At 43.5% G+C, this 24,126-nt stretch overlaps 1 protein-coding gene across 1 annotated transcript in view; it reads right to left on the bottom strand.

Annotated features, from left to right (window-relative positions):
- Nucleotides 1–22,759, bottom strand: part of TRPA1 (transient receptor potential cation channel subfamily A member 1) — a 69,685-nt gene extending 46,926 nt beyond the window's left edge. Inside the window, exons 1-8 of the mRNA XM_065397827.1 lie at nt 22,517–22,759; nt 20,595–20,757; nt 19,244–19,419; nt 17,292–17,399; nt 15,199–15,307; nt 13,534–13,679; nt 9,366–9,502; nt 7,220–7,268 (exon numbers count right to left, since the gene is read on the bottom strand). Coding sequence (XP_065253899.1) covers nt 7,220–7,268; nt 9,366–9,502; nt 13,534–13,679; nt 15,199–15,307; nt 17,292–17,399; nt 19,244–19,419; nt 20,595–20,757; nt 22,517–22,759 — 1,131 coding nt within the window. The remainder of the gene's footprint in view (nt 1–7,219; nt 7,269–9,365; nt 9,503–13,533; nt 13,680–15,198; nt 15,308–17,291; nt 17,400–19,243; nt 19,420–20,594; nt 20,758–22,516) is intronic.
- Nucleotides 22,760–24,126: the final 1,367 nt, after the last annotated feature.

The following is a 24,126-nucleotide window of genomic DNA, read 5'->3' as shown; positions in this document are numbered from 1 at the left end:
ACAGTCACAAAGATGACTATCAAAGGGTTTTGGCTATGTTTGATGCATACTTTATACCTCAGAGAAACGTGGTTTATGAAAGAGCATGTTTTTACCAGAGAACTCAGAACCAAGGAAAAATGTTGAATGTTTTATAAGAGTTCTACATATATTGGCTGAAAACTGATTTGGGGAATGCAAAACATGAATATATCAGAGACACATTGGTTATTGGGTTAACAGATAAAAACCTTTCACAGCAGCCACAACTGAAGACAGATTTAATTCTAGCCATAGCTACTCAAATAGCAAAATAGTCTGAACTGGTGAAACAGGAAACCTAGAGAAACTTGACAAACTTAAAAACCCGAAACTAGCTTAGCAACTGCAGACACTTGAGTCTTAAAAGTCACTATCATAAAACCCCTGATGCATGAAGAGAGAACTCCTAGGCTAAAAAGGACACATTCCAGCCTTCATGCACAAGGAGTGGAAAAAGTCATATCCCAAGAGATGATGAATGTCCAGTTAGAGGCACAGGTTGTAATAAAAGCATGAAATATGGACATTTTACAGCTGGGAGTTAACTCATATTACAAACAATCAAGAGCCCTTGTTTTGGGGACCTATCACTTACAATGATATGGAACAGGGGTCGGCAACCTTTCAGAAGTGGTGTGCCGAGTTTTCATTTATTCACTTTAATTTAAGGTTTCGCGTGCTGGTAATACATGTTAACGTTTTTTAGAGGTCTCTCTCTATAAGTCTATATATAATATAACTAAACTACTGTTGTATGTAAAGCAAACAAGGTTTTCAAAATGTTTAAGAAGCTTAATTTAAAATTAAATCAAAATGCTGATCTTAAGCCGCCGACCTGCTCAGCCTGCTGCCAGCCTGGGGTTCCGTTCACCTAGGTTGGCAGCGGGCTGAGCGGGGCCTGCGGCCGGAACCCCGGCTGGCAAGGGGCCAGCAGCCAGAACCCCAGGTTGGCAGCGGGCTGAGCGGGGCCGGTGGCTGGGACCCCAGCTGGCAAGGGGCCGGCAGGCAGAACCCCAGACCGGCGGCGGGCTGAGCAGGGCCAGCACCCCAGACCAGCAGCGGGCCGAGCGGCTCAGCCCGCTGCCGGTCTGGGATTCAGTCCGCTGGCTCCTGCCATCCAGGGTCCTGGCTGCCGGCCCTGCTCAACTCGCTGCCGGTCTGGGGTTCTGCCTGCCGGCCCCTTGCCAGCTGGGGTCCCAGCCGCCGGCCCCGCTCAGCCCGCTGCTGGCCTGGTGCTCAGGGTGGGGGTGGGGATGTGGGGGGTGCAAGAGTCAGGGCATGGAGTGTGGGGGGGCTGGGTATGTGTGGGGAGTGCAGGAGTCAGGGCAGGCAGTGTGGGGGGCTGGGTATGTGTGGGGAGTGCAGGAGTCAGGGCAGGGGGTGTGGGGAGTGCAGGAGTCAGAGCAGGGGTGTGTGGAGGGGCTGGGTATGTCTGGAGGGTGCAGGGGTCAGGGCAGAGGGCTGGGGGCATGTGAGGGGGTGCAGGAGTCAGGGCATGGGGTGTGAGGGGGCTGGGTATGTGTGGAGGGTGCAGGAATCAGGGATGGGGTTATGGGGAGGATGCAGGAGGCTGGGGTGCAAGGGGAGTGCAGGGGTCAGGGCATAGGGCTGGGGGGGTGGGCTGGGATCAGGGGGGTGCTCCCAGCCCCCTGAGCGGCTCATGGCAGGGGGCTGGAGGGATACGCCCCACTCCTACCCCCCTTTCCCCTGCCTCTTCTCCGTCTCCTTACCAGTCTGAGCAGCGAGGGCGCTGGGGCTGCTCTTCTCCCCTCCCTCGCAAGGGCCATCGGCGGCAGGGAGGGAGAGGAGGCGGGGCACGACGCAGCATGCTGGGGGAAGAGGCGGGGGAGGGGGAAGCTTGGTTGCCGGCGGAGCCTGCCGTATAGCAGCAGCCGGCAGGACCAAGCTTGCTTCTGCCCCCTACCCCCGCCAGAGAGAGCGATAGGCGGAGGGCGGAGAAGAGCGGGCTGGGTCGGGCAGGATTTTTAATGGCACGCTGCTGCCTGCCGGGGTCCATAGGTTCACGTGCCATAGGTTGCCGACCCCTGATAAAGAACCTGCCTGGACAGTGAAACTGAATATTCATGGCATGACTATTGACTTAAAAATTGACTGAGGAGCTGATGTCTCAGTCACCCCAGACAGCACTTACAATCACCTTCAACCCCTCCCAGAGCTGAAGACACCTGACACAGCTCTGACTAGCCCTGGAGATACTCTGAAATGAATAGGCCAGTTCACCACAGAAACAACTTACAAAGACAAAAGCTTTGCATTCAGAGTGCATGTGATCAGAGGATCCAAGATCAACAACCTTCTCAGCAGCAGTATGGCACCCATGATGGGCCTAGTGAGAAATGTGGAGGAAGCTGATGATATCAAACTTTTGAGAGGAGATTGAGCACAAATCAATGTAAGAGATAATGCTGAACCACAGTATACAAACATCTGTACCAGAAAGACCTTGGAAGAGGCTAGTGGCAGATTTATGCAAATTCAGAGAATATCGTTACCTGATCATTGTGGACTATTTTTTCAGGTATATAGAAATAATGTACTTGGAAGACATAACATGTTGCAGTGTTATCAAGAAACTGAAGAGCACTTTTGCTTACTTTGGTATTCCGGAACAATTAGTGATGTACAATGGACAACAATTCATTGCACCAGAATTTAAGTCATTCCAAATGAAATATGATTTTGATCATATTATTAGCTATACAGACAGCCAGGAAAATCTGACAGCATGAAGATCCATTCCTTGCTCTTCTGAGTTACAGATCAACACCAATAGTAATTACTTGATGCTGTCCTGCACAACTCCTGATGGGAAAGCAACACAGACCTACTCTTCCAACTTTGGGAAAGAATCTATTTCCAAAGTGGCCAGACATGAAGAGAGTTGCCAAATTGGATAAAAAGGCTAAAAGATCTTATGAACACTTTTACAACGGACATCACTCTGATGGAATGCACCCCTATATTCACACCCTACACACTACTGTAATAATCTTTGTATGAAATATGCCTTGTAAGATATCTTTTGAAAACAACTCATGGTCAATAATATCATGATGAAATGTGTGTAGTAAAATTATATGTAAAGTTATAAACATACGATGAAATCACATATAAAATGTGATTACCAGACAGGTCTGGGTAAATCAGTTTCTCTAAGATAAAGGACAAGCTGACACCACTAACCAGGTGTCATCAAAGTTGATGGGCAATCACCCATTAAGTAGCCATTCTTTGGCAAGGAAGGGGGGCAGGAACAAACAGATCTGCACTATAGCAAACAACAGCATGAAACCTCTTTCACCATGAAATGTCCTCAGAGTGGGAATAAACTTTATCCAGTGGATATAGTGTATTTAGATTTTCAGAAAGTCTTTGACAAGATCCCTCACCAAAGGCTCTTAAGCAAAATAAGCAGTCATGGGATGAGAGGGAAGGTTCTCTCATGGATTGGTAACTGGTTAAAAGATAGGAAACAAAGAGTAGGAATAAATGGTCAGTTTTCAGAATGGAGAGAGGTAAATAGTGGTGTCCCCCCAGGGATCTTTACTGGGCCCAGTCCTATTTAACATGTTCATAAACGATCTGGAAAAAGGGGTAAACAGTGAGGTGGCAAAATTTGCAGATGATACAAAACTACACAAGATAGTTAAGTCCCAAGCAGACTGTGAAGAGCTACAAAAGGATCTCACAAAACTGGGTGACTGGGTAACAAAATGACAGATGAAATTTAATGTTGATAAATGCAAAGTAATGCACATTGGAAAACATAATCCTAACTATACAAAGATGGGGTCTAAATTAGCTGTTACCACTCAAGAAAGAGATTTTGGAGTCATTGTTGATAGTTCTCTGAAATCATTCACTCAATGTGCAGTGGCAGTCAAAAATGCGAACAGAATGTTGGAAATCATCAAGAAAGGATAGATAATAAGATAGAAAATATCATATTGCCGCTATATAAATCCATGGTACGCCCACACCTTGAATACTGCGTGCAGATGTGGTCGCCCCATCTCAAAAAAGATATATTGGAATTGGAAAAGGTTCAGAAAAGGGCAACAAAAATTATTAGGGGTATAGAATGGCTTCCGTATGAGGAGAGATTAATAAAACTGCAACTTTTCAGCTTGGAAAAGAGGTGACTAAGGGGCTATATGATAGAGGTCTATAAAATCATGAGTGGTATAGAGAAAGTAAACAAGGAAGTATTATTTACTGCTTCTCATAATACAAGAACGAGGAGCCACCAAATGAAATTAATAGGTAGTAGGTTTAAAACAAACACAAGAAAGTATTTTTTCACACAACGCACTGTCAACCTCTGGAACTCCTTGCCAGAGGGTGTTGTGAAGGCCAATACTATAACAGGGTTCAAAAGGGAGCTAGATAGATTCATGGAAGATAGGTCCATCAATGGCTATTAGCCAGGATGGGCAGGAATGGTGTCCCTAGCCTCTGTTTGCCAGAAGCTGGGACTGGGTGACAGGGCATGGATCACTTGATGATAACCTGTCTGTTCATTCCCTTTGGGGCACCTGCCATTGGCCACTGTCAGAGGACAGGATACTGGGCTTCATGGACCTCTGGTCTGACCCAGTATGGCTGTTCTTATGTTCTTATAGAGGTAACCCTCAGGAAAATACATTGCAGAGGAGGACTGGACAATAAAGGAGAGGCAAAAACACCTCAATATATCTCTCCCTATCCATCTCTTGCTCTTTCACCTAAGAAGACAAAAGAAACCATCCCATTTACCTTTGGGAGAGATCCTGACCTGAAATTTGGTCAGCCCTGTTGCTGGGAGTATGTGGTAAGAATTTTATCTTGAACCACGTTCAGTTTTAGCACTAGAAAGCATTTTATCTTTATTTCTCTTTTAACCATTTCTAACTTTAATACCTTATACTTGTACTCATGTAAAATCTATCTCTTTGTAGTTAAATAAACTTGTTTTGTTCTTTAATTAAAACTAATCCAGTGTTGTCTTTAAACTGAACTGTATGGGGTAATTCCATTTATGGTAGCAAACTCTTGTATATTGATCCCCTTAGAGGGGCAATGGGCCTAATATATCTGGACTGTCCAGGAGAGGGACAGACAGTGCAGAACACAGGTTTTGGGGGGAAATCTGGGACTGGGAGTGTGTTTGGGGTCACCCTGAAAGTGGTAACCAAGGCTGGTGGAAGCCAGAGTGTGACTGATGTATGGCTGGCGGGCTGCAGCTATACACAGACACTCAGGGCACGCTAGAAGGCTGTTTGTGAGCAGCCCAGGTGGGAGTTATAGCAGCAAAGCATTGTGAGGCACCCAAGTTTGCAGGGCAGGGATGATACAGCCCCTCAGTGGTCTGGCTTGTACGGCCCAGAATGTCACAGTCGCTCATTTAGAGAACTGCCAGGTCTAGAATTTGGTGGCCATGTTCATGTCAAATTGGATGGAGAAAAGGGATGAACTTGTCGTAAAGAAAAAGAATTCAGCACTCAGATCATATGTAATCAAGACCGACAGTGGAGAGTTCAACAGAAACTGTTGCCATATAGAGTTTGTTCCTCAACAGAGAACAATCAACAGAGCAAACTCTACGGATGTCGGATGTGGAATACGAAGAAGACAACTCAAGGATTCTGCACTGACTACAGCCAGTTGTTGCAACTAATGGACAGCCAGATGACCAAGTTGTTACATTTGGGTCGTGTAATTAGAAAACCAGTATGATTCAGAGACACTTAGCAGATTGATACATATTGAATTTCTAAATCAGCATGATAATGTAAATTAGTGGTTTTAAACTTTTGTACTGGTGACCCCTTTCACATAGCAAGCCTCTGAGTGTGACTCTCCTTATAAATTAAAAACACCTTTTAATATATTTAACACCATTATAAATGATGGGGGCAAAGTGGGGCTTGGGGTGGAGGCTGACAGCTCATGACCCCCCATGTAATAACCTCGTGACCCCCTGAGGAGTCCCAACCCCCAGTTTGAGAACCCCTGGTGTAAATACTGTAAATGGTAGGAATGTAGAACTTAAAGGGGAAGATGTAATGGAATGCTAAAGCTAAACTGTATTATACTGCCAGACCTCAAAAATGCAACAAAAATATTATAGAGAACATCAGATAGGAATGCAAGTTCATTCTTAACAAATACAGTGTTAAATACTGGATTTTCATCCTTTACGCTCTAATTGTTTGTGCACATGGACTTCCACATGCACGAACTAGTGCCTGCCCTTCGCAGGTGAAAACACGTATGTGCCTGTTACTACCCAAGGATAAGTTTAAGTAGTCTAATACCAAGTGTCAGCATTTGCTGATGTTAAAAAAAAAAAAAAAAAAAAAAAAAAAACTGGTTCCGTAGCTCACTTTTACTAAAGTTCCTAAGATGAGGAGAACTACTTGTATGGACTAAAACATTTCTAACATTTGTTGTCTGTTGACACAACATTAAAGGCAAAATCTTCAGCTAATATAAACTGGCATAGCTCTACGGACTCCCGACAATTTGCTCAGCACTGTACTAACACAGAGGATATAGTAGAGCATACAGTGGATATAAAAATCTTTTTCTTTCCAATTATTCCATGAACAAACCCAATAAATCTCCTGTGGGATGTGTGTGTGTGTACAAGATATTGCTGGACCACACATGAACCCTCTTCCCCACCTAGAAACGTCTTTGTGATGCCTGTAACACACACACACACACACACACACACACACACACATGACGGGTGTGAGATTTCACTTCTGAAAAAAACAAATGAATTAAATTAAATATATATTTAAATTGTATTTCCTTTCCTTGTGAATTACTTTAAAAGTGAGGTCAGCTGAATCATTCTGGCATATTCTATAAACACTTCTGAATGTTAAAACTCTGTCTAAATAATTCAAATACAAATACAGATTCAGTTTTGCAGCATCATTATGAACCCCTACAGAATGCTACAGTGGAATCATAACTATAGCAGTACTGTAATTTGCAGCTGTGTATTATGAAATATATTTAAACAAAAAAACCTGTTCCTGAAGAAACATCCCTCTTTTGTAATTTCCTGTACTTGCTAAACAGGAAATTATTTTTTAAGTAAAAGTCTTTAATAGATGTTTCTATACAACCTGCATTAGTACCTAGCAACAATCTTTGTTAATATATTCCTTGATTAAATATTTACCATTGAAATTAAATACTCTGCCAGTTCATAGTGATCAAATAATGCAGTCCTGTGGGGGAAAAACATATAGTTATTTTAGAAAGGTCAATGAACTTTAAAAGTAAAGGCCAATGCTTTTCTACATCTGCTGCCTTCTTTTAGTGCTTTCAAATAATTTTCTTTATATAAACAGAGAGAAAGAGAGACTAAAAATGCTTCCTTCATAATAGCTCATAGAATAAATTATTGTGGACCTTGTGGACTCCCTGTATCGTGGACCTTGGATTTTTAACCATGTTCAATTCTACAGATATGCTAAAAACTCATTGAGTGAAATCCTGGCCCCCGCTAAAGTCAATGGTAAAACTCCTATTGACTGCAATACAGCCAGAAATTAGTACCTTTTATAATACCATAAAATGTTGATACAAAGTATTATGCACCAGGGGCTCAACTTATTCTGTGTACACCTGAAACTCCAAATGATTTCAATGGGATATGGCACCCGGAACTCCCCCTGACCTTACTAGAAGCTTTGGATGTGTACAGAATGCCAGATCAGGCCGTGTAATTGCATTGACACTGCTCAGGGAATATTCTGATTGTGGTAATCAATTCCATACCAAAACTAGAGAACGAATTAAAACATACCTCAGAGCAAGGGGGGGGGGAGGGGCAGGGGGGCGTGTTATTAACTTAACAAAAGATATTTTTAAAATATTTGCATATTGTACAAATCTAAAGTTTTATGCTGCAGTAGGATATTAAAATGTAATATTGTAGGGAAAAAATAAAATGAACCAAGCACTTTCAGAAAAATTATGAAGTTAGAAATTTAAAATGTTTTGAGAAATTGGGACTTTGCTGCATTTCAAATACATTAAAGAATTGTTATCTTCTCTGTTCCATTAAGGCTTAACACTAAATTTTACAACAGGTGATCTCAGTGTAATGTAGCTATACACAATTCCAGCGCCAAGGTGATAAAATTTCTCAGAGATACCACCTGACACATTGGTGGAGTTATTTTATAGACTGTGGAACATTATACTTAGAAGTGATGATATTAAAAGGGTGATTTTTAAAATAATATCAGTGATTCAAGTGTGTGGAGAGACTTCTACTATATACAGGAAATATTTCCTGCCAGGAAGATCAAATATTTAGCACATGGACAAAAGAAACTCCAAGATGACAGGACATAGGCTTTGTAAAATATTCAAACTGAAGCCTGAAACCAGGACTCTAACTGGGTTTCATCCCACACACCCTTGCTGCCCTTAACAGATCAGAGCCCCTATCTACCTTATGGAGTCTTCTGAGGAATCCAGTTAACAATGAACTCTTCTTGTGATGCCTGGTGGCACATTCCTCATCCAAAATTCATTGGGTGGTGAGAAAAATCATCTGCTGTTGAGCAAATGGCCTGCTTTCCTATTTCCCTGCCTTTCTTCACCAGCAAAATCCTGATCTTGCTACTGCTGCTGCTTTAATTTACTCCGGGCTGAGATGCAGTTACATGTACAAATGGCCATTTACAAATTCTTGATTTGCATAAGCAGTCATAGTAACTGTACATGGATGTGCAGTTGTACCCTGATTTTTTTGAAAATCAGGCACTAAATGGTTTTGTTACAGAACAGTGAAATAGACTCCAGTGCGCTTTTGACATTCCTTCTTCATTCATTTGTTTGGGAAGGTCCACTGAATCCTATTAAAACAAGTTTAGCATTTATTTGGGCCTGGTGCCTCAAGAGGCTTTTGATAGTTCCAAAACATCATCTTCTTCTATCTTCCCATGAGTATCCCTTTTCCAGTACTGCAATTTCTTTCAGCTGGTCTGCCCCCTGATCCTACACTAGAGTCGTTTTACAGTTCAAAGAGGCAGTGTAAGTTGCTTAATGTACCATGTCAGATGCCAGAATCTCGATCTCTCTCTGGTCTTGACCCTAGGCACAGGACTCCAGGCATCCAGCAGCTTGATCAATCAACCAATTACACTGTGTCCTACTGAGATCACCTACCTCCTGAATCCACATATCAGGAAGAAATCCCTCCAGATGTGGATGCACATCCCCTGTTTTCTCTAATTAGTTGAAGTTATATTGTTGGCTATTGTTGGAACTGAAACAGTGATTATGAATATGATGTTAGAGGATTCTCTTACCTGTGAAGCAGTGTTTCCTTATTCCCATCTAGTGCATCAATAATAGATTCATCACCAGCATAGGATGACATCATTAATTTAACAATCTCAGTTGCTCCTTGGGTGGCAGCAAAATGAAGAGCTGTGCATTTTTCATTCTGCAAACAGGATTATAAGGCACAATTTAAAATCAAATTAATTTTCAATCAATTCAGTCTGCTTAAAAGATGAGTCAATAGCCTGGTAGCCTGACTTCAGTGACATGAACTGCCATGCAGGAGACCACACTTCAGTTCGTACACTTCGACTCTTACATATTAGGCTACAGAAGTCTAGGAATAACGCAGTATTAATTAGATCATTTTTAAGGCCTACCTAATACTCTTAGTCATTGAACAGCAGCCCCTTGAGCTGAGTGACATAGATGGACTGTGAAAAAGTCCAAGCTGTCCTTTGTAGCTTGAATAATAATGGCCACACTGAGTAGCCTTGAAGGTTGGAGGCTAAAGCAGAGGAAATCATCTGTAGGTAGGCAGGCAGGTACAACAATTCTCACAGGAAAAAATAGTCATTTTTTGTCATGTTAATTATTATATTTAATTTATTTCCTGAGATATATTTTCCAATTTCTTCATTTTATAAAAAGTAATTGTTTGCTTGTTAGCCCTTATTATCCATGTTAATATGTGATCTGTTTGACTGGGTGAATCATATCCACCGCTGACAGATGTCTGAGCAGTCTTGTGTTTTTCCTTTTGGCTACATATGTATAACTTTTAATGACCAGAAAGTCTCATTTAATTGAAATAGTATTTTTCATGATGCCATATCCATGCTTAAATACTCCCTGCACCATCCACTCACCAAAAAGGAAAAGCACAAGTGTTGTATTAACAGTTTCACCACCAGATGATCTCATTTAGATACTACATATCCAAACAACAAATACATAAAGGAAAGAATGGGAGTACTTGTGGCACCTTAGAGACTAACACATTTATTTGAGCATAAGCTTTCGTGGGCTACAGCCCACTTCTTCAGATGCATAGAATGGAACATATAGTAAGGAGATATATATACATACAGAACATGAAAAGGTGGAAGTAGCCATATCAACTCTAATAGGCTAATTAATTAAGATGAGCTATAATCAGTAGGAGAAAAAAACTTTTGTAGTGATAATCAAGATGGGCCATTGCAGACAGTTGACAAGGGGTGTGAGGATATTTAACATGGAGAAATAGATTCAATCTGTGTAATGACTCAGCCATTCCCAGTCTCTATTCAAACCTAAGTTAATGGTATCTAGTTTGCATATTAATTCAAGTTCAGCAGTTTCTCGTTGGAGTCTGTTTTTGAAGCTTGCAATGCCCCTCTGCCATATACATTGGCCAAACCGGACAGTCTCTATGCAAAAGAATAAATGGACACAAATCTGACATCAGGAATCATAACATTCAAAACCAGGAGAACACTTCAACCTCTCTGTTCACTCAGTGACAGACTTAAAGGTGGCAATTTTGCAATAGAAAAGCTTCAAAAACAGACTCCAACGAGAAACTATTTCCCCATGTTAGGTATCCTCACACCCCTTGTCAACTGTCTGCAATGGCCCATCTTGATTATCACTACAAATGTTTTTTTTCTCCTGCTGATTATAGCTCATCTTAATTAATTAGCCTCTTAGAGTTGATATGGCTACTTCCACCTTTTCATGTTCTGTATGTATATATATCTCCTTACTATATGTTCCATTCTATACATCTGAAGAAATGGGCTGTAGCCCACGAAAGCTTATGCTCAAATAAATGTGTTAGTCTCTAAGGTGCCACAAGTACTTCTGTTCTTTTTGCGAATACAGACTAACATGGCTGCTACTCTGAAATCTGTCATAAAGGAAAGACACACCTTTTTGTCAAGTCATGCAAATCCTTACTCACATGAGTATTCCATATTCACATGAGTAGAATTTACTCACACAAGTAATCTGATTAAGGTCTGGGCTCTCATCAGAAATATGTATTTGTTAGAAAACTGAATGAAGAACATAAGACTGTTCCACATTTAGCTGCATTAATAGAAATTCTGTAGCACACCCTCTTCCTCTCCAGCTTCCACGGGTCCACTAGTCTGATTGTAATCAGTAGGATTTCTTGTTTTACTTACACCAGTAGTCCTACTGATTACAATCAGACTAGTGGTCAGAGCGCGGTGAGCAGGATTTTACTTTTTAGATATAAAAAGTACTACAGTCTTTAGGTGAGTAAATGTTGCTTGATCCAGCATATCCTTACTAATGTAAGAAGTCCTTACTCACACAAGGAGTCCTGTAGAAGTCAATAAGATAGCTTGCATGAGAAAGACAAACAGGGTCTGGTCAATAATTTGTCCTCCTGAGACATTCAACAACCCGTTTGTCACTGCAGGCCTTCTCTGCAAAGTTTCCCACTGAAATAACTATTTGTAAATACCACCTGCTTTTCATTTAGCTTTTCTAACAGAAATACATTGTTTTAAATGTCCCAACTTCCAGCAAAGTGCTGTTAAGAACTGTATAACTGGAAGTGCACTTCAGAACACAAATCCATGCCAGTAATATTTCCGCTTTCAAGCCTATTCTCATATTCCACAGTGTTTCTCTGGTTCACAATTGGCTTTCAGAATTGAGGAGCAGCTTCTGACACTGCTTCATCTGGTACAAAGGGGCCTTAAAACTGCCTTAGCCAGCTGAGGATTTCTCCTGACTCCAGCATGTTGCTCCTCATCTTCTCACTTCTCACAACCACATTACCTTCAAACAGCTCTGCTATTACAACATTTATTTCAGAATCTAGTTCACAACTACCTTCTTTTGTGGTGAAATACTGGCTCCATTTAAGCCAACAGGAATTTTGCCATTGACTTCAAGGGGGCCAGGATTTCATGCTTTGTTTGTAGGAGTTTTCTTGTCTTTGGATTTGCTCCAATCTCCCTCAGGAACCTTTTCTCATTCTACTCTCCTGGATGACACCACTTATCTAGCACTCAGTTTACTCTCTGCTGAGCTATACAATCTAACCAGTGGTGGAGGGAGGGTCTTCTCTTCTGCAGTTCCTGCCATCTGGAAAAGTCTTCTTGTATTTCTCTATCTCTGATTCTCCATTTATTTACAAATTTCACCTGAAACCTTATTTTGGTTCATTTGCTTATTCCTCTTAATGTCCCTTAACTATCTGTGGAATTGCATTATTTCTCTGTGTAAAACTTTTCAGGATACAGTTTGTAAGGGAAAAAAGCGACTTACACTATTTCTAACAGACACAAGTATATTGTTAGGGCCCTTCATTTTTTGTTTGTATTTAATTTTTCCCAGGAATTTATCAGTGTTTATTACTACAACAACAAAAACAGGTGAACATTGGTGGAAAAAAACATTTTTCTGGGTAAATATTGAGGTTTATTTTGGTGGACTGAAGGACGGGAAAAAAGTATTCAATAGATTAATGCTTTGATGAATGGAACTCAATGTGCTTTGCTGCAGAATTAAAACAGAACTCAAAACATAATGCCACCTCTGAGTTTAAGAAAACAATATATCTCTAATCCCCAAATAAAACTTTTCATTTGAATAAACAGTTTACTCTTGTAGACTTAGAACTATCAGCCTATAAATGTTTACATTAAATAATTGGGCCACATCATTTCCAGCGCATACACTCAATTTCATCCTTTTCTCCTGTTTTTGTTTTTTTAAAACTTTCATATACTTCCTTATGTTCTGAAACTTATTCTGATACAGATTTTTATTTTCTTCCCATTTTAGTATGTCAGGTCTTTAAACCATTATCTGCTAGCAGCTTGAAATGTGTACGTGATGGGCATGAGATTCATCAGTAGGTTCAGATGGGCATGCACTTCAGAGCTTGCGTGTGTGCCTGTTCGTTTATTGTGCATATCTTCTAGACTAATACATAGCCTTACTTTAACAGGCAGCTTTTCATGTACACACAGACTGATGTTTTATTGTAATACATATATCTCATGCAATACATTATATTTTCCTAATAAAACAAGTTATTTTTATATATTTGAATAATACAAAATCGGAAAAAAATAAATAATACCTTCTGTAAAACCCGGGATTTTTTCGGTAAAATCAGTTTAAACGGAAAATGAAGGGGATTATGTATTGTATTATATTAACAGTTACCTGTTTCAGATCAATCTGTGCTCCAAATTCAATGCACATTTTAATCATTTCCAAGTCTCCACTCTGAACTGCCAGATGAAGAGGACTGCACTTTCCATTATTGGTAAAATTGATGTGACTTTCAGTAGAATGGCCTAACTCTTCACCTGAGAAAGAAAACAAAGTACAAACATATTAAATAAAGATAACACAAGAAATCAAGATTTAAAAAACAAACAAATATAGGGCTATATTTTCCCCCACAATACCAACATGTAACTCCTGTTAACATTCATGGAGTTCATTGAAGGGAGCATATAAGTTATGGCCCTTGTTGTACAAGCACTTACTCATATGTGTAACTTTACTCATAGGAGCATTCTCATTGAACTTGTAGAGAGTTATAGTGTGTAAATGTTTGCAGGATCAAAACCTTTGTTTGCACAGCCCTTTGAGAAGCAAAGTACTAAATACGCACTAAGTGTTACTACCGGTATGTTTGGGAGATGTGATTCCCAGCTCGCTTAGACATACCCGCATTAGCTCTGCTCGAGCTAGTGTCTAAAAATGGCAGTGTGTCTCAGCAGCACAGGCGGCCACATGGGCTAGCCGGCGCAAGTATAATCCCACCTGACCCCTGGGCACATACTCAGGCAGCTAGCCTGAGACACCGCCTGTGCCACCACGGACACACTATTTTTTTAGGCACTAGCACAAGCAGAACTCATGGATGTACATCTATACAAGCCTCCCAGCTCAACTATAGCTGTACCGTAACAGGATAACTGGCCCATTAAATGAAACTGGGTTCAGCTCTCCTGTCCTAGTCTAGGTACTCCCAGTTGGGCTAATTAAGAGGATGGGGCAGCACCTGGGGGCCTATAAAAGGTCAGTTAAAAGTCAGAGCTGGGTCAGTCAGTCAGGAGTCAGACAGGAGAAGGGAGAGGAAAGATGCCATAGAGAGAAGGCGGTCCCTGGGAGAAGTCTGAAGGCAGGAGAGCAGCAAGAAGGGCTTGCTGGCTGGCTGGCATCCTAAAGTCAGAAAGCCAGGGCTGGGGAGGGCTAAAGATAATAATAATAGGAGGAGGAGCAGCAGCAGTAGCAGAGAGAGGGATTCCTGTTGGCTCTAAGCCAGAGCCAGCAGCCAGAAAAGGCTGAAGGAAGGGGCAGCAGCACAGGGGCTTACCAACTGATGTCTCCTTGCTGGAGAGCTGGATCCAGAGAAAGAATGAAAGGAGGATACTCCCAGAAGAGAGGCTTTGGGAGTTCCCATGAGGAGAGCGGGGTTGCCCCCCAAAAGGAAGGCCTGGGCTAGCTGTTATAGCTGAGAAACAGAGGACTGACAAAGAGTCCAGGTGTAGCAGAAGATGCCAGAATGTGGTCCATGTTATGTCAGTGGCCAAAAGGATATGTGGTTTTTAAGGACTACTTGCACTGGGGTAATATGGACTATGTTTTGGAACTTTTACTATGGACTATTTGCACTATGTTTTATTAATCAACTGTGTGTGGATTAGAAGATAAGCGTCCACAGAGATACTGGGGACTCAAAAGGGAAACTGAGGTGAGGGGCCAATTGAAGGGCTGCCTCGAGACCACGAGAGGGCAGCTGGGAGGAGGCTGCTCATTTACAGTACCCTATAACTAATAAGGATGAAACAAAAGAGATTTGGAACATTTATTTACCTTTTTTTAAAATAATTTCCATACATGCTTTTGCACCTGAAAAGGCAGCTGCATGGACAGGCATACATCCAGTTTTGTTTGATTTACATAACTTTCCTCCATTTTCAAGCTGAAAAATAGTGTTCACATATAGTTAAATGGCATGCTGAACATTATGACCAAATAACACATTATCATAGATGTACTTTCTCACTTGTAATGTCTGTCTTTATTCTATGTTTTGATGATCTTTAAAGTACATGATTTATTTGGAAAAAAAAATAGAATAGCAGGCTAGACTTATACATATAAATTCAATAAACAGTGAAGTGTCATTCCTCAAGGAGCATGCTTGAAGTTTACCCCTCCGTTTTCTAAAATTCACATTTCCAAAATCACATTTCATTTGGGGTTTTCTGGGTTTTTTTAAATATACTTGACCAAAGTGGGGTGAGTTTTTTCACCTTCCTCACAGCAGATCGCGGACCCAGTGCGGGAGCTTAGTAGATAGTAGGTGTAGCAGCTGTCCAGTGCAGGCACACGGTACAGAGGGAATACAGTTCCCTGATAAACTCAATTTGGAAAAGAATTTAGGGGAAGACACTGGGGAAATGGGGCTGGGGCTCCTAATGTCTAGTGCAGTGGGGAGACAACCCCTGATCCCCTTTTTTCAGCCCCCCATAACCCTCATTCAACAGTGCTGGGGTCCCAGTGACAGACTGGGACCAGGTTGGGAAGGGGGAGGGCAGACAGCAGTTCTCCCAAATAGGAGAAAACAATTAAGGAAATAATGATGACCCACACTGTATGATTTATTGCTGGGTATTCCCAGATATTTTAAGAGAATAAAGTTGCAGCCTAATTAAACTACATCCATAGCCTCTTTTCTTTCCTCCAGCTTGGCCAAGACAAGCTATTTTTCTCAGGAATGGGCATTGTTTTCACCTAATGCACTCAAGAATCCTGTTAACACTTTTTTTCATAGTGTTGCTGTAGGTACAAACAGATTTAAAAGATTCCCAAGGAAAGCCAGGCACATGCTGGCAGATAAAACACACTGCTTTTCAGAAAAAAGGGAAAAAATGTACCTCCTGCAAGATGCTAAAATGTCTTTTTTCTAGCTTAAGACACCAATTTTGCAAATAGATGCATCCTTACATGTAATGGAACTATATGAGAGCACAAGGATGTGACACACTTATTTGCAGTATTATAGGGATCCATTGAAGTGAACGGGGCTCCACTCAGGCACATGCAACTTGCAGTACTGGGGTAGGGCTGTCCTTACCCATACGCAAAGTAAGCAGCTGCGTAGGGCACCAGGAAATTTGGGGCACCAAATTGCCCCAAATTTCCTGGTGCCCTATGCAGCTGCGTGCTGCTCCAGCAGCCAGCCCAATCCCCTGGCTGGCTGAGCTGCCCAGGAAAGCTGCCTCTGCCCAGCTCCGCCTTTTCCCCATGGCCCCTGCCCCTGCTGCACCCCCACCCCGCCTCTTCCCGTCTCTGCTCCGCTCCAGCCCCGCCCCCACTACACCCCTTCCTCTGAGCAACGTCCTGGGGGACTGCAACAGGGGTTGGGCGCACCCTGCACTCACCAGGCGGTAGGAAGTGGAGCGACCCAGCCCCAGCCCACTCCGCAGCGCCGGTGAATGCTGTGGGGCAGTTCCCCCCTGCCCTCCAAGTCCCAGGGCTGGGAGCCAGGGGAGCAGAGCGGAGCGGGCTGGGGCCGTGTCACTCCACTTCCCGCCGCCCCATGAGTGCGGGGTTGTGCCCTCGCTAAAATCACCGGACAGCAGGAAGTGGAGCAACACAGCCCCAACCCGCTCCACCGGCTCATGCTGGGGGGCGGTTTCCCCCTTGCCCCCCAAGGCTGCTCCTGCCTGCCCCCCATGGAGGTCTGGGACCCCCCATTCCCCCGCAGAGGCCTGGGGCCACCCCGCCCACGGGGGGGCTGCGTAGGGCACCAAAATGTCTAGGGACAGCCCTGTACTGGGGCTTTAATTTATGTTTACGCTTCTTTGGTTAAGCAGAGATATACAACGTAGAAAAACAGACAACACATTGTATTAAGATAAGCGGAAGAACATTAGGGAAAATCAAATAATTCTACGTACCAGAAGTGTCAGTGCCTCAGGGTTTTCTTTGTAACATGCTAGTATTATAGGTGTGTTGCCAGTTTCTCCTTCCAGATTAACATCTGTACTGCTGTGTTGGACCAACACCTAGACAGTAAACATAAGAACGGCCATACTGGGTCAGACCAATGGCCCATCTAGCCCATTACCCTGTCTTCCGCCAGTGGCCAAAACCAGGTGCTTCAGAGGGAAGGAACAGAATAGGTAATCATCAAGTGATCCTCCCGTCACCCATTCCCAGCTTCTGGCAAACAGAGGCTAGGGACACCATTCTTGCCCATCCTGGCTAATAGCCACAAAAGAGAACCTTTAAAATTTTCCACTAATTTAATTGCTTATCATGAATCTTTTCTTATTATTAGTGTTCTATTTGAGGAGCAACAGCACGCAGAATAAAGGAGTAATGGAAGGAGAGGAAAGGAGTTCCAGATGTATGTACCACAGTGCAAGAAGGTGCAGGTGAGAGTAGATCAGGGAAACAAAGCTTATGTTTACAGTAGAGCAGGACCGTCTCTAGGCACCAGCAAACCAAGCATGTGCTTGGGGTGGCACAATTCCAGGGGATGGCATTCCGGGTGTTTTTTTTTTTTTTTTTTTTTGCTTCGGCAGTTGCGCTCTCGGAGTGTGTTGTTTTTTTTTTTGCTTGGGGCAGCAAAAAACCTAGAACCAGCCCTGCAGTAGAGAATCACTAGTAACTGAACTAGTGGGTCAAGACTGCTGTAAGCACCAATAGTAAAGTGACTCCACACTAGCTATACTGTTTTGGGTCAAGTTCTGATTCAGTTTCGCCCTGTATTTACACTGGCACTGAACTATATAACACTGAATTTCTACTGCTGTCTGGATATCTATCAAAGTTACCAGCACAGGTCTAAGAAGCAATGGATTCTGGGAGATCTGAGAAAAATTAAATGTCTCTAGATATTATCTATATTTCTCTTTCTGTGTTTTCTCTTGCTAAATAAACTTTACTTTATTTCCCTTTCTAATAGCTCCCATATGCCTTGTCTGCACTGGAGAATTTGGCATATTAACTAGCTTTTGGAAAGTGAAACAAAGGGAGAGTTAGGTTGAATAGAGGAAAGTGAGGGGGAAGACATGAGAGCATATACGTAAGCATGAGCAGACTTGTGCAGAGTCTTGAAGGTGAATTTAGGCCTAAATCCAGAATTCAATTTTCAAATTCCAACGTGTTCCAGATTTGTTTTTAACAGACAGTGCATATGTGCATTGCAAAAGCTGTGAGGGGGAAGCTGGAGGTTTTGGTAGCTGTTTACCAAACAGCTTACAGAACTTTATTTAAACTATGGAACACAGTGGTGTTTTCTTCCATTTTGTGTTTGAGAAAACTATTAGAAGAGTTTGGATTCAATTTAGAAAAGTGCTTTTCTGCTGATGTTATAACAAATGCACAAGCTAGTAACTTCCAGAATTCTACCCATACAACATATGCCTAGTAAAAAATGGGGAAATAGTTTTGCTAAAAATTTCAAAGTTGTTTCTGTTTCACAGGATTTGGAATAGTCCCATTTGCTGCTAAATTTTTCATAATATTTTATCAACATTTTAATTTCAGCTTTATCAATATGTATATTGAAATTGTTTTCAACATGGTTATAAAATGTTTTGTTTACTAAAAACCAAATTTTCTTACTAAAAATCATTGTCAGAACAAATCTTAATGGAAAACTTTGTTGATAAGTCACTTTTTCTTAGCAACTTCTGAGTACAGATTATCTCGTTTGTGAGTGCCACATGCTGAACAGCATTCCTGCCATCTGAAGAACTTAAAGGGATATATTTTCAGTGGATATAAGCCTCTTGTGTGTGAATTTCTACACTTGGAATTTTGCATACAACTAGTGAAATTGTGTGCCCAGGTGGCTCTTGAGCCCTTTATGCATGTATATTTACTTGGACTATAATCTTACCTTAACTATTTCATTGTGAAGGCACTGCACAGCTAGATGAAGAGGTGCCATCATACTGGAGTTTAGAATGTTTGGGTTAGCGCCTCTGCTGAGAAGTAATTTAACACTTTCAACCTGGTTTTTTTTTGTGGCCCAGTGCAGTGGGGTGTTTCCAGAGGAGTCCATCACATTTAGCACTAGGTCAAAAGGTAAAAAAAACAAAGTAAATACTACAATAAACATAAAAAGCAACAGAGGGTCCTGTGGCACCTTTAAGACTAACAGAAGTATTGGGAGCATAAGCTTTCGTGGGTAAGAACCTCACTTCTTCAGATGCAAGAAGATGTATCATCATCATCATCATCACCAGGGCCGGCTCCAGGCACCAGGCACCCAAGTACATGCTTGGGGCGGCACCTGGTAAGGGGCGGCGGGGGGGAGCGCGGCGCGGCATTGCACGGGGGGGCGCTCCGTTGGCGCGGCGCTCGGCGGGGGGGGGCAGGCTCCGGCGGCGCGGCGCTCGGCGGGGGGGGCGGCGCGGGGCGCGGCGCTCGGGGGGGGGGGGTGTTCCGGCGGCGCTCGGCGGCGGGGGGCGGGCTCCGGCGGCGCAGCGCTCGGCGGGGGGGGCGGCACGGGGCGTGGCGCTCGGGGGGGGTGGCGTGGCGCGGCGCTCGGCGGGGGGGCTCGGGGGGGCGGCGCTTTTTTTTTGCTGCTTGGGGCAGCAAAAAAGTTAGAGCCGGCCCTGATCATCACTTCTTCAGACTTGCATCTGAAGAAGTGAGGTTCTTACCCACGAAAGCTTATGCTCCCAATACTTCTGTTAGTCTTAAAGGTGCCACAGGACCCTCTGTTGCTTTTTACAGATTCAGACTAACACGGCTACCCCTCTGATACTCTACAATAAACATGTAGCTGGCAAATGTTCTGATGTAGTTAATAGACAACTGATTTTCCTGTGAAATATCATATTTTCAGTAGAGGCTCTCTGTCATTGGGTTTGTTTGTTTGTTTGTTTGTAGGTTTGTTTAAATAAATCATCAACTGTGAAAGACTCTTGCTGCTATTACTAAGCTGCCAGTTACATTATAAATGAATTTCAGGTAATTAATTACATCCTATGCTGAATCCACAATATTATTATTGAGAGGAAATGATACATAATTTATTAATTAAAAATGTCTACATACTACAACAGAGGAGAGTAAGGATGAACATGTAGCAAAGGTACTAAAACAATGTTAAGAAAATCATGATTCCTCTGTGAAAATGGCAGTAATAAATCCAAACACCAGTCTACACCATTGAAGTAACAAATGCTTTTATTTAACTATTTTTATTTAATGATACAGAAGATAATTTAATAATGTATTACCTTCATTGGAAGAATCATCTAAAATCATCTCCATTAATTCTATTTGACCTCCTCCTGCAGCATGATGCAATGGTGTGGCATTCAGTTCATCCAATTTGCTAAGCCCGGAACGATTTTTCTTAATGAAACTCCGTAATCTGCAAGCACTTCCATCTGAAATCACCTAATTTTGGGTGCAAATATTGTAAATTTCTTTCTTTTTTTCTAGTAAACTAGACTTTAGTAACACCATATGCTAAAAAGTAGATCAGAATAAAATTTCTCTCTGTCTTCTTTGCCTATCAGTTTCAGAAACAGTTGGACTACATATATTACTTTTACTTTTGCTAAGGACCTTGCACACGTTTTTCATTATGTGAAATATAAAGGTGTGATTTGTTCCTGGCCTTACCATTCAATTAGTTTCTAAAAGTAAAAGACGTTATTTCTGAAAATGTTCAACTTTTTCATTGATTTATCATAATAAATCTTATAATTGATTTGAGCTTTCAATATATCAAAGACAAACTAAATGGATCAACCAACTAATATATAAACCAGCTGGTAACAGAAAATTAAAAAACAGGCACTTTCACACCAATCCAAACGTGAAATACAATATTTAAAAGTATAAGTGTAATTCAACATCCTTACTCCAGCTTCTAATTTTCCCTTTTGCTAAAAAGAATGGCAAAGAATAAGAATCAGAAAATACCACATGAATTGCTGTATAATTTGCATATTATTGCTCCTGTCTTACAGCCTGATAATGCATATAAGTAGCTGTATTCAAATACTGAAATGAGTATGTGCTCTTTGCAGTTGGTACAATCAGAAACCTCTATAGCTCATCAACTGCACAGCTCCATGCCGAAGGAATCAAATCCTGCTCCATTGAAGCCAATGGCAAAACTCCCATTGACTTCAATGAGTGCAGAATAAAGCCCAAAACAAGCAGCAAAATGAAATTAACAAAAATGAAAGTAATCTAGACTCAACTGTTTTCCCTTCTGCATAAGGTCAGAGATCTTCCTACCCACCAGCCTCTATTCTGTTCCCCTGTGTCCAGGGGAAAGAGTTTAACCATGAAGGAAAATAAATAATCTTGTCCATTTCCCTGAAGAGAACTTTACAGTGAGATTGAGAATGATTCTGGGCTGTGCCTTCAAGTCACACTTCAAAGATAGGGGGCTTGTGCCCTCAGGATTCTGGGCTGCTCTGGAGAAAAAAATCCATTAAAATGTTCACAGTTGCAGGAAATTATGCGGCTGCATGTCAGACAATAGAAGGGGTCAGACAATCATCATTTAATGAGAGTAGACACTGAGATTCAAACCGTTCAAGCTTTAGTACCATTAAAATCTAACTTGTCAATATCCCATCCCCAAATATACCAAGTAATCTTAGATCAAACTCTGGTAAGTTCTCAAGGGACACAAGGTAGGTGAGGCAACATCTTGTATTGGGCCAACTTCTGTGGGTGAGAGAGACAAGGCTTCAAGCCACACAGAACTCTTCTTCATGTCATAATAGCTAATACTAATCTAGGGATATCCAGTATCATAGTAGCTAATTTCTGGGGACCAACAGGGCTGCACCATCACTACAGGCAAGTTCTCAAGCGGCATTTTTCTTCCTTCCCCGGGCTGTACATTTGGACTGTTATCCATGGAAATACAGTGGGGGGGGGGGGAAGGAGGAGGGATGTTAGTGGGTGTAGGGGGAAATGGAGGGTTGCTGATATTGACCAATAAAAACCCAACCCTTCCAAGCCTCCTCCTGCCCCACGCCCTCTGTGCCCCCTGCTGTCTCCAGCCTCTCCCATGCACCCACCTTAGACAACTCACCTCCCCCCGCAGAACCTTCCCCGCGCCCTCAGCGCCTGCCCCTGCCCCATTCGCCAGCCCGTCTGCCCTCCCTGCCCCGCTTCTCTCCCCACCGACCTTAAACACGTCCTGCGAGGCGAGGGAGGCGGCATCGGCTTCGCACACGACCCCCTGGTAGGAGCCGCCGCACGCCGCCTTCTCCCGCGGCTGGAACATCTTCAGCAGGGCGCGCTTCATGGCTCTGTCCGCCGCCCGCTCCAGCCACCTGGAAGGCAGCGAGAGCAGCGAGTGAGTCCCGCGCCGGGGGAGCTCCTGTGGCAGGGCGCGGAGCGCGGCCAGCCAGCCAGGGACACGCCTCATGCCACGCACCTCAGCTCCCCCTCCGCTTCCCCACGGGCGGCCCCCGCCTGCAGCCCCGCAGCCCGGCGAGGCTGGGGGACCCGCAGCTGGGGTCAGTATTTAGTCTTGCATTTTTATGCTATACATGCATATCTGCAGCACTGTATAAATAGTTATAATTCTATATACATTTAACATCATAAACTATAATCCTATATATTGTGGTATACATTTTTAAAAAATCAAAAATAGAAATGATTAATTTGTTGAATGTGGCTGATTTAGGGGCTTGGCTACACTTGCGAGTTACAGTACATTAAAGCAGCCCCAGTCGCCCTAACTCACTACCTGTCCACACTGGCAAGGCACATAGAGCACTCTAACTCCAGGGCTAGAGGGTTCCTGGTACTCCAGCTCGGCGAGAAGCTTAATGCTTGCTGCGCATTGGCTGAAACGCCCGGCGTCAGCATGAACGAGGTGTTGCATTACTGTGCTCGGATTAGCCTCCGGAAACATCCCATAATCCCCTTAAATCAAGTGGCCACTCTTCTCATTATTTTGTAATCGCTGCAGGAATGTGGATATGCCCTTTGAAAGCTCCGTTTCTGACATCCGGCATGCTCATCTGCTCCGAGACAAAGCAACCATTACTGTGAAATGCTGTGTGTGAGAGAGAGAGGCGGGGGGAGGGGAGGTCTGCTGCTGTCTGAACTTACAAGACAGCATGCTGACATGCTCTCAGCCCCCCAAAAACCCACTCTCTCTCCCCGCACCTACACACAACACACTCCCTGTCACACTCCACCCCCATTTGAAAAGCACGTTGCATAGGGTTACCATATTTAACAAATAAAAAAAGAGGACCCTCCACGGGGCCCTGGCCCCGCCCATTTCCCACCCCCAGCCCCGCCCCAACTCCGCCCCTTCCCCGCCCCAACCCCGCCCTAACTCCGCCCCCTCCTCCCTCCCACTCCCAGCCACGCGAAAAGGGCTGCCCGAGCGCTACCGGCTTCACGGTTTGCCGGGCAGCCCCCAGACCCTGCGCCCCCGGCCGGCGCTTCCCCAGCGCAGCTGGTGCCCGGGAGGGGAAGCGCCCAGCCGGGGGCGCAGGGTCTGGAGGCTGCCCGGCAAACCGTGAAGCCGGTAGCGCTCAGGCTTCGGGCAGCCCCCATGCCTCCGGACCCTGCGCCCCCGGCCGGGCACTTCCCCTCCCGGGCTCCGGCGGCACAGGGTCCGGAGGCATGGGGGCTGCCCGAAGCCCGTAGCGCTCGGCTCTTAAACAGAGCCGAAGAGTCAGGGGAGGAGCAGAGCCGCCGCGGCTGGAGGCTCTGCTCCTCCCCTGACTCTTCGGCTCTGTTTAAGAGCCAAGCTGCCTGAGCGCTACCGGC

This window comes from Emys orbicularis, chromosome 2 (genome assembly GCF_028017835.1).
Source record: "Emys orbicularis isolate rEmyOrb1 chromosome 2, rEmyOrb1.hap1, whole genome shotgun sequence".
NCBI lineage: Eukaryota > Metazoa > Chordata > Testudines > Emydidae > Emys > Emys orbicularis.
This window is presented reverse-complemented; position numbering and strand designations above follow the sequence as displayed.